Source organism: Sycon ciliatum, chromosome 9, assembly GCF_964019385.1.
Source record: "Sycon ciliatum chromosome 9, ocSycCili1.1, whole genome shotgun sequence".
NCBI lineage: Eukaryota > Metazoa > Porifera > Calcarea > Leucosolenida > Sycettidae > Sycon > Sycon ciliatum.
Window position 1 is genome coordinate 12,854,502 of NC_088651.1, and position 11,232 is coordinate 12,865,733.

At 48.1% G+C, this 11,232-nt stretch overlaps 2 protein-coding genes across 2 annotated transcripts in view; one reads left to right on the plus strand and one right to left on the minus strand.

Moving 5' to 3' along the window:
* The first annotated feature begins 1,453 nt into the window (after nt 1-1,453).
* Nucleotides 1,454-7,435, plus strand: LOC135824504 (pyroglutamyl-peptidase 1-like). The gene is made up of 5 exons (XM_065337239.1): nt 1,454-1,578; nt 3,750-3,869; nt 4,102-4,228; nt 4,528-4,645; nt 6,141-7,435. Exons 1-5 carry the CDS (start codon nt 1,456-1,458, stop codon nt 6,301-6,303), a joined length of 651 nt encoding a protein of 216 aa, XP_065193311.1. The 5' UTR covers nt 1,454-1,455; the 3' UTR covers nt 6,304-7,435.
* Nucleotides 7,436-8,057: 622 nt separating this feature from the next.
* Nucleotides 8,058-11,232, minus strand: part of LOC135825267 (uncharacterized) — a 59,656-nt gene continuing 56,481 nt past the window's right edge. The window contains exons 31-32 of the mRNA XM_065338007.1: nt 10,495-10,701; nt 8,058-8,601 (exon numbers count right to left, since the gene is read on the minus strand). Of these exons, the coding sequence (XP_065194079.1) occupies nt 8,592-8,601; nt 10,495-10,701 (217 nt within the window). The 3' untranslated portion in view covers nt 8,058-8,591. The remainder of the gene's footprint in view (nt 8,602-10,494; nt 10,702-11,232) is intronic.

Consider the following 11,232-nt stretch of genomic DNA (forward strand, 5'->3'; position numbering starts at 1 on the left):
TCATCTAGCACTAGTAGATCTACCAAGTAGACTATTACCATCAGGGAGTAGTACAATACCGGTATTGTACCACTCCCTGATTACCATCCTACAGCCGGAAATCTGATCATATACGTAGATTGACTGTAGCTGGGTTCCATGCTGTCTGTCTAGTTCTTCTACGCCCCAGAAATGCTGATAGCATGCTACTCACGTCCCTGTATCAAGTATCTTGTTGTGGTGCATTGCATTCTTACCATCACTGGTATTACTGTATGAATGTAGTGATCAGCATATCTGTTCATTGTTTTACCTGTAGAATTAGAAGTCTGGGCATGTTTGGGTGGATTTGGACAATGTCGGCAAGAGTGATCGCAATGGTCTGGCATAATTATGCATGCACACTTTCACACCCGGATCATGCCCACATGCCATGCTGCTCTTCACACTTGCTCATTGCTGTGTGTGTGTGTGTGTGTGTGTGTGTGTGTGTGTGTGTGTGTGTGTGTGTGTGTGTGTGTGTGTGTGTGTGTGTGTGGTCTGTGTGTGCATATGGCGCAGTGTATGTGCAGCGATTTCCAATCGATAGATTGCGGGTTCGATTCCCGACGATTATGGTCACACGCGTCTTTCTTCTCTTTCTCAGACTCTTCCTGACTTTTCTTTCATTCTCCTGGGTGGTTACCAACAGCCAGTGCATGCCGGAGTATGTGGTGTGATGTGTGTGCAGGGAAAAACAAAACAAAAAACAACCAAAAAATAGGGATTCACTGGCCAGAAAATGTCACTCCAAATAGCTGTATGGTGTGGACCAGGCTGAATAGTGACCGTCAATTCTTCAGCCGAGCAAGCTGTTGAATGGTGTAATCCCAGCACAAGTTGCTATGGCTTCTGCCGTAGCATTGCTATCATCGCCTCCAGCGATGGGCGTCAAGGTCAAGGTTGTGTGTCCCATATGGGGCAGTGGTATGTGCAGCGATTTCCAATCGATAGGTTGCGGGTTCGATTCCCGACGATTATGGTCACACACGTCTTTCTTCTCTTTCTCAGACTCCTCCTGACTTTTCTTTCATTCTCCTGGGTGGTTACCAGCAGCCAGTGCATGCCGGAGTATATGGTGTGATGTGTGTGCGTGAAAGAAATGAAAAAGACCAAAAAGTAGGGATTCACTGGCCAGAAAAGCCACTTCATAGCTGTGTGGTGAGACCAGGCTGAATAGTGGCGGTCAATTCTTCAGCTTGCAAGCTGTTGAATGGTGCAATCCCAGCACCAGCTGCTATGGCTTCTGCTGTAGCATCGCTATCATCGCCTCCGGCGATGGGCGTCCAATGGTCCAATGGTGTGTGTGTGTGTGTGTGTGTGTGTGTGTGTGTGTGTGTGTGTGTGTGTGTGTGTGTGTGTGTGGTGCAATCCCAGCACAAGTTGCTATGGCTTCTGCTGTAGCATCGCTATCATCGCCTCCGGCGATGGCGTCCAATGGTGTGTGGGTGTGGTGTGTGTGTGTGTGTGGGTGTGTGTGCACTCTTGTATATGCTGTCTTATGGCAGGGTTCGTCCGTTCAAGGGACATCCCTTGAATGCAAGCTGGGAGGCAGTGAAGGTAAGTCGTGAGATTGTGTAAGCCATGGGCAATGAGATTGGAAAGAACAAAGAGTTCAAGAGTTACCTACATACGGACATTTCAAAGTTACGGGCAGTGCCCTGTCCCGGACCGCTCGGATAAACGAGGTATGAGTGTAATCAAGAGTAGATAAACAAGAGTGTGCAACTCCGGATCTCTCCTGCACCTCTGCGGATACCCCGCGCCCACGGCGGAATTTTTTGTTTACGTCACCTTTTTTCAGAGAAACGCGGATTCTGCCGCAGAGCAGTGCAGGGATCGATTACTTTGATTTTTTTGCATAGCAGTCACTGCTACACAGTTTTACAATTGACTAGCAACTCCCAGTATTGATTAGCAGTTTTCCTTCATCAAAAGTTTACATGTATACTTGTACAATATTAGGATTTCGTACAGAAGAGGACAATAGCTGCAGTTGCTATTTTCTTTTCCAAGCGAATGTTCGACCTGAATATTTACGTTAGAGTTTTCGCTTGGGCACGTTACATGTTCAGCGTCCATCCGTCTTCGAGTTCTTCACAACACAATATCTTTCAACAGGGCAGTTCCACTGATTCCTTCGACAAAGAAACCTCAGGAAAGCGCTCAAACGATCGTGACATTTCGTGCAAAGCGTATCGAATTTCGCTTTTCTCCTTTTCTTCATCGAAACGAATCGACATTCCTGGCGCGTCCAGTTCTTTGTCCCTCTTCTGGACAGTGAATCACTGATCAGATTCACTGACATGTTGGCTACATGAGACTAAGAACCATCGAATTCAACTGTGCCTTGTCGAACAGAAACAAACTGAGCTTGACAGTGAAAGAAGAAAGGAGAACATCAGGAAAAGTCACCGCCGTGTACAAAACTTCAGAAGACTGCAGTCATGTACGACCAGTGCTAGTGCAGTGTCCAAAATCGAAAGAGCACGATCCGCGAGTCCGCGACCCGCGCGCGGACTGAGCAGGACAGGCCAGTTGGTTGGAGTAGTAAAATACTACTCCCTAGTCAGCAGTGTGTACAACAGTCGCATGTAGACTGCACACAACTGGTCTTTGTAGTGCATCGCAGTTTTGGGCGATAAAAAACGAAAAGCGAATCGCAGCCAGTGAATTTTGATTCGCAAACTGCGATGCGAACCCGGATAAATCGATCCCTGCAGTGTGTGAGCACGTGCTGGGCACCGACCTTGTAGTGTAAAGCCCAGCCAAGTGCACGAGGGAAAACTCTCCAAAAGGCTCGCAGCGCGTGCGTCGTCGAAAAGATTACGTCAACAAAAAATTCCGCCGTGGGCCAACCCATCCGCGAGTTGCACACTCTTGTTTATCTACTCTTGGTGTAATATAATGACTTGGAATCATGTTGCTGGTGTTGTGAATGCGGTCAGTCGGATAGGGCGTGTGGTAGGAGTTCGGACTAAATGACGCTATGTACCAGCTTTGGAAACGAACTTAGTATATGTAGCAATAAAATAAACTGTTTCAGAGTTCGAGTTTCAGCCAGAACTGACCGCTTTAACGTGCACCTTGCCGGAGTGTGTGTACTCGGCCCGACCAATGATTGATCTCTTTGTTGTGTGTGTGTGTGTGTGTGTGTGTGTGGTGTGTGTGTGTGTGTGTGTGTGTGTGTGTGTGTGTGTGTGTGTGTGTGTCCCATATGGTGCAGTGGTATGTGCAGCGATTTCCAATCGATAGGTTGCGAGTTCGATTCCCGACGATTATGGTCACACACGTCTTTCTTCTCTTTCTCAGACTCTTCCTGACTTTTCTTTCATTCTCCTGGGTGGTTACCAACAGCCAGTGCATGCCGGAGTGTGTGGTGTGGTGTGTGTGTGTGCGGAAAAAAAAGAAAAAGAAGAAAGACCAAAAAGTAGGGATTCACTGGCCAGAAAAAGCCACTTCATAGCTGTGTGGTGTAGACCAGGCTGAATAGTGGCGGTCAATTCTTCAGCCTTGCAAGCTGTTGAATGGTGCAATCCCAGCACAAGCTGCTATGGCTTCTGCTGTAGCATTGCTATCATCGCCTCCGGCGATGGGCGTCCAATGGTCCAATGGTGTGTGTGTGTGTGTGTGTGTGTGTGTGTGTGTGTGTGTGCATGTGTGTGTGTGTGTGTTTGTGCGTGTGTGCATGCTTGTATCCATGTGTGCACACATGTTGTTCCATGCCGCAGGAACTGGAGTCTATCGGTCTGCACATTGACGGCTTTGATCTGGTCATCAAGGACATACCTGTGCTGTACAAGGAGGTGTCTGAAATGGTACCAAGCCTGTGGAAAGAACATGATCCTGTGGTAAGATTGGCTGCTTGGGACACGTTTGCTTTGCGATTTAACTACAGTCCATTCATTGGATAGTGGTACCCTCTGTTCTTGTGTGTAAGCCCAGGGTCGAATAGGCCAGGGCGTATGTTTCTCATGTAAACTGCCCCTGGCTGTGTTCTTGTATGTAAGCCCAGGGTGGGCCATGTTTTTCTCGTGTAAACAGGCCCCGGACACTGGCTCTGTTTCTGTGTATTGTATCCAGCTTGTCATCCATGTGGGAGTGGATGGTGGTGGAAAAGCTGTCACACTGGAGGAGTGTGCTGTCAACATTGGTCATGATACTCTGGATGTCGAGAGGAAACTGCCACCCTACGGCTGCTGTGTCGAAGGTGAGGCCCACTGCCGCTTCTGCTGCCTGTGTGTGCATGTGTGTGTGTGTGTGGCTTGTTCACTTTCTCTCACTCACTTATCACACGCATACACGCATGTGTGCACACACGTGCGTGCGCGCACACACACACACACACACACACACACACACGTGCGCACACACACACACGCACACACACACACTTTCTCTTTCGCTCACTCTCTCGCCTACTCTCTCCATCTGTGTGTGTGCATGTATGTGGACATGTGTGCCTGTGCCTGTGTGTGTGTGTGTGTGTATCTTTCGGTGTCCATGCAGGTGGTTGTGCGGATTTGCACTGCAAGATGGATCTAGACGATGTATGCAAGCGCTGCGCAGACCAAGCATCATCCGACGGTTTGAAAGTCGTGTTCCGAACGTCACACGATGCCGGGCGGTAAGCACCCGAATGACTCTTTTCACCTTGTGAGCACTTTACACTATCATTGACATGCTTGACTGAAGAAGTTTAGCCAGTCGGGAAGCCGGTACATTAGGAGCACAGTGCGAGTGCATTGCAAGTGCATGGCGGGTGCACTACGAGGACATTAGGAGTCCATTGCGGCCCCGTTGCGGGCACACAACGGGTAATTTGCAAGACAAGTACAGTTGTGCTCCGTGAAGTACGACTCGACGTGCATATTTGGCGTCCTCCACGTGCATGGATGGCCGTTGACGCCCTGGAAGTGGCGCGGATGTGACTATAGTCACTAATCGTACACATGGTACAAGTACAAGAATGGCATTAGATGAACCTTGTTTGTTCAAACACATATGGTTCAGATGGTCGCAACCGACCGGGGCTCTACCAACCGTGGATGGTTGTAGAAAGGTCACTGTTTCTGAACACGGTGTCCTCCACCTTGTTTCATGCTGTCAACCCAACAGCAAGTACATGGATGTAGTCGAAACTGGTCCAGGGCGCCACCAGCTTTGCACGTTAGGTCAGGTTTCGGTAAGCGCATCTCTAACATTGCTACTGCATTGCGGGTGCATGACGGGGTACAATCACAAGTGCTTTGAGTGCAGTACGGGTGCATTGCGGCTGCAACTGGCAATGACCACGTCAAGCACGTTCGAATAGCCAGTATTTGCCTAGCGATGCTGCGGTGCTAAGTAACACTCCACTCACTATGTTCTACATTCCCTGCTCAAGCTCAGCTGACGAGGAGTGAATCCCCGGAAACACTGTGCACCAGTATTGGACAGGGTGGGGTGCTTTCTTGCAGATTTGCCTACAATCCACAGGGACGTCGGAAGGTATTTTAGCGTGGTACGGTCAGCCATCTGAAGTACAATTTACTCGTAGGGGAGGGGTTGCTGAGCCGAAAATTTTGGAATTTTTGAGCCCAGATTCCTGTATTTTATTAATTCACGGGGTACCTGGGGCAAAAAGTGGTACCTGGGGCAAAAGTGGTACGGTCAATACCGTAGTGACCGTACTGTGTCCGACGCCCCTGGTCCATTCATCCAAAATAGTCCTGCTAGATCAGAGAAAGCCTGACTAGGCCAAATTGAGGCTGAAAACCCACTTTAAGACTTGAAAATGTTGGGTTTTGGATCTGCTTCTCCATACATTTTGTCATTCTATACCTGTCCTGATTTTGTAAAACCTGGCTGAATTTACAATTTCCTGTCATTGGACCTTTCTGGCCTCAAACATGGCAAGGTATTATTTCACGGGTCACACAACGCAGGATGTACTGATGTAGTCGAAGGTGCGATTGGATTCTCGTGTACTCTGGATTGCCACCGTGAGTCAGTCAAGAATCAAGGCAGGTCAGCAGGAAAAGCGCGAGCTTGAACATTGAGGAAAAAGGCCAATTTTAGTTCCTACTGCTGATCCGTTCTTTGCTTTCTTTCTTTTTTGTCTCCTTTTCCCTCATTTCCAGGTACCTCTGTAATTTTTCCTATTACTGTTCGCTGTCGCTGGACAAGGCGCCGTCTCTGTTTGTCCACGTTCCCCCACTGTCCAAGCCGTTCAGTTGCAATGAGCTGGCGCAGGCCCTGCGTCTGGTTGTGCGTTCGTGTCTCCAAGCCAGCGGACAGCTGTAGCGTGTGTGTGGTATGTTGACGTCTCCAGTGTGGACAGCTATAGTGCGAATAGTATGTTTTGTCTCCAAGTCGGTATGTTTGTGTCTGCAAGCCAGCGGACCGCTATCGTTTGTATAGTACAAAGTACATTTGTGTCTCCAGGCGAGTGAACAACTATAGTTAGACTTGGAATAGTATGTTTGTGTCTGCAAGCCAGTGGACAGCTGTGTTGTGAATAGTCTGCTGACGTCTCCAGTGTGGACAGTTATAGTGCGGCTAGTTTTCAGTCGAACCTGGGGACAGCTATTGGGAATGGTATGTTTGTGCATCCAAGCCAATGGACAGCTGTAGGGAATACAGTCAACTTTGCTAATAACGACTGCGGATATAACGACAATTCGCGAATAACGACGTAATTTTCATGCCCAGAGCAAAGTCCCATCCAACTGTGACACATATAATGAGACTTCGGGTATAACGCCACTTCGCGAATAAGGACACTTTTCTGATGCCTCGCCGAGTGTCGTTATAAGCGAAGTTGGCTGTAGTATGTTCGTGTCTGCAGGACAGTGGACAGCTGTACTGTAGTGTGGATACACGTATGGTCGGTTCCCGGACCTGCCGCACGTACTAAACTTTTGCGATTGGGTGATCGTGTGTGTGCATGTGTGTGGTGTGTGCTGTGCTGTGCTCAAGCTATCACTCTCTATGATATAGTCATTACCCCTCATTAGCCATGATGGGTTGTTTTTAGTTTGTACCGCCTCTATACAGAGGAATGCGTGTTGCTTCCTACGCAGGAGCTCTCCCTTTTTGCCAAAGCCACTACCTCTATTTTACCTCTATTCGCCAGTATTTGGAATAATTTTCTTCTCGTCTGAACTAATGCAGGATATGTTTCCTGACACGTAATAGCTTGCAGTTTAGCTGTGGCCTCTGGCGGACCATAATAATCATGAATAGCGCCAATGCACATGCCACATTGTTTTTGTTATGGGATTACATATTAATGTTTCCTTTTCTGGTTATCTGGGTTTGCATTTGTATAGCATTTTTCATCCATTGTGTATCTTTTGCCTAATGGCAATGCACATGGCATTGCTGTTGTTGTTGTCGTTGTGTAGACATTTTCTTGATCTTGTGTGTCAAAGCATTCTTTGGTGGCTGTGATTGTGTTGCAGCTGTGTGAGCCATGCGCTCAGTGTCGGCAAGTGCAGTTATGCTCGGTGAAATCCGACCCAGAGTGCATATGTGGCACCCTCAGCTTGCATGGCCCTTGACGCCTTGGAAGTGGCATGTACAAGTAGAATGATGTTATCGGAACTGGTCCAGGGCGTCAGTTTTGCACGTTGAGCCGGATTTCACTGAGCGCAACTGTACATGCAATGGACTGCGCCGACACCCACGATCGGGGGGGGGGGGGGGGTACTCACTACTTGGACTGAGGGTAACACGCATGCAGCTAGGGAGGCTTTTTGTTGACGTAATCTTTTCTACGACGCACGCACTGCGAGTCTTTTTTTGGGAAGTTTTGCCTCGTGCACTTGGCCGGGCTTTACATCACAAGGTCGGTGCCCAGCACGTGCTCTCACCTGCTCTGCGACGAAATGCACAGTTTCCTGAAAAAGGTTACATCAACAAAAATTCCGCCGTGGGCCGGGGTATCTGCAGATAGTGCAGAAGAGATGCGGAGTTACACACTCTCGTTTATCTACTCTTGGTGCGGCTTACACTCCGGAAAATGCGGTACCACCTCACCCTCACTAATAATTCATCATTCATGCTCCAGCAAGACGCCAATTGTATGCAACATGCCGCGAGACATCATGTAAAGATTAGAGAGGCACGTGCACAAGTCAAAAATAAATAAATATTCGGAGCGCTGTGCACAAAGCACAAAGCATGATGTAAACTTCCACAGAACAGTCACCTTGGTAACAGTAGTCATGGTTACAGTGGGTTGCACCAGCACAGTACTGGTACTGTGATAATAATTATAAATTATACGCTTAGATGTGAAATAGGGTAGGGACACACACGTGCACGCATGCACACACACACACACACACACACACACACACACACACACACACTACAGGGCACCAGCATTGGCACCAGGTATATTCACTGCATCGCGCGGAAGTCACAATGGTGACCACCGCAAAGTGAAGCCGGATTCCTAGGCACTAAACTACGTTCTCTCAGAGAACTTTCATGACAAAGAGTCAGACAAAGAGTCAGTTTTCAATGTTGCACAGCCACTAGCACCAGCCGCTTGTCTGTACAGTGTTCCGTGTTGCATGAGGTCTTCATTCAATACTGTAGGTTGCACAAACACACACACGCACACGCACGCACACGCACGCACACACACACACACACACACACACACACACACACAAACACACGCACACACACGTGCGCATGCACACACACACACATGCGCATGCACACACAAACACACACAACACGTCATGGTGTAGCTTGGATGAGACGGCCCCAGGTCGGCTACAGAACCGACTATTTCCGCATGCCCAATTTCAAAATCCTACAGTCCATTCAGAAAAAATGAACTTCTAGCTTTTGGCCATAAATGGGTCAAACGTTGAGTTTTTTTAGAATTGTTTTCTGCAATCCCATATGGAATCCTCTTCCAATTATGTTTCTGAAGTTTTTTTGTCCAAAAAGCAAGCCATAGCAAGAATTTCGGCCAGGTTTTGCCCCAAAAGCACTGAATTGGGAAAAACCATCAAAATCCAGGCCGTTTGACCCCGCCTGCAACAGTGCATTCTGCGGTTCGAACCCCAGTTCAGGCACCCTTTTTGGACCCTTTTTCAAATTTCAAAGTTCGCAGCACTGCACTGTGTACGATGAAATCACGAAAAATCGCCAAATACGGGAGCTCGCCAGAGCCAGGACCCATCTTTTTATGAATGGACTGTAGGAGGATACATCTCTACCTTTATGCATTGTCTGTTTGTTTCAGCTGCACATTCCTCTAGCAACAGAATATGACAGCTAGCGGAGTAAACTTCACTGGACAAGAAGAACAGTTGTGGAGGCAGAGGCTTTAGGAAGGAGTGTATTAGGGATATAGATTACTACTGGTACTTCCAGGTAATCAAGTGCACACTGAGCAGCCCATGATCATATGAACGCTGGAATTGGTGAAAACTGGTACGGCCATGACCGCACCAGCTGTACCAGTGGCGCCGGCCCTGTAGGCAACAGACAATCCCTGGCTTTCCTGTGCGTAGCTGGTGTGTTCTGCACACTCTACTCATTGCAGGCATTGACCATTGTAGAAGGTTAAGGCGTGCACTGCCTTTGTGCAAACAACGCTATCACGGGGAGCATACCCGGCAGAGATGAGGCAGATACCCAGCCATGGCACAACTACTCACTCTACATAGACTAGGTAAGACGTATAGTCAAACCTCGCTTAACTGCACATATCCGTTTTCCACAAACTACATGTATCTGAATAGGCGAGGGAACCGGATACTGTAAAAGCAGAAATATTCGTCTGGAATTGAATTTCGTCTTTTTCGTCCAAGGTGCTTTTGGACTAAATTAAATGACGGACTAATGTCGATTTGTCCAGCTTTTCAATGCACTCTTATGATCCATGGACGAAATTTACAACCGGACGAACTCCCTTTCTTTGGGGTTGGACGAAATTATTGACCGACGAAATGTTCTCTGCCTGGACAGTAACCGAACACCGGTTATGTTAGATGCACCACGTATGCTGTAAATCCGTAACCAGCTATTTTCTTCCGGATGGCGAGGGATCCGGGTAACAGAGACCGGATAAACCAGGTCTGACTGTACAGCTCTCAAGCATCAACAGTGCAACCAAGTTCTTCCTTGCCGTGACTCAAGAGTTTCGTATCCGGACAAAGCGGAGCACTCATCAGAAGGCAAGAGCAGCAGCTAGAAAGAACGAAACAGGGAACTATAGCCTGTATAACACGTTAACTTCGGCGTAACTTTTAATGTCGGTAATTTCGGTAGAGAGACCAGGCACCTAAATTTACATTACACATATCAGGCACCAGAGTATGCATTGTATGTGAAGGGAATGCTGGTCACTTAATTCTAAATTACACCTGAAACCTGGCAGGTCCCCGACACCGAAATTTTAGTACACCTAAAATGACATGATATACAGTATAGAAAAGTAACACTTATTCACCACATTCTTCTTACTCGGTGACAGATGTACCGGTTGACGGCGACTGGAACAGTGATCTGTCCACGCTCTGCTTGGCCATGGGATTCATGGCTATGTTGCCGCCACCCAGCAGCTGCTCGTTGGCCTTGCTGGCACGCCTGGCCTTCATGTCTTCCCACTTTGAAGGTCCCTCCTTGGGTTTCTCCTTGTCGAGCGGAACTTTGTTCACCTCTTCTTCATCGCTGGAAACGTAATTGTTGCAGGTCAGCATGCGCATGCACACATGCAGGCAAAAGATGCACGCATGCGCATGCACACACACACATACACACACACACACACACACACACACACACACACACACATGCGTGCGCGCTCGCCCACGCACGCACGCACGCACACGCACACACGCACACACAGAGGACAGAGTAGTTAGGATGTTGCCATGCACCTTTGTCCGGCCAAGGCCCTCACCCGTCCGCTTCTACTGGTGGAAGGCATAGTTGCCGCACTGCATACCGTCCGGTGCAGTACGGCAACTGTGTTTTTAGTACATGGAATGGGACAGCTCTGCAATCATGTAGGGTGCAAAAGTTCATGCAGTCAACTCCTGATATAACGAACACCATTGTGCAGGAAAATTAGTTCTTTATAGCCAAAGTTTGTTATAACAGAAGTGCACTCACACTATACAAGCATCAAGTCATGACTGGCAAGCGGGCATATGACAGTATGATTGCACTCGGTTTACATGTGTCCCTATAAGAATTTTT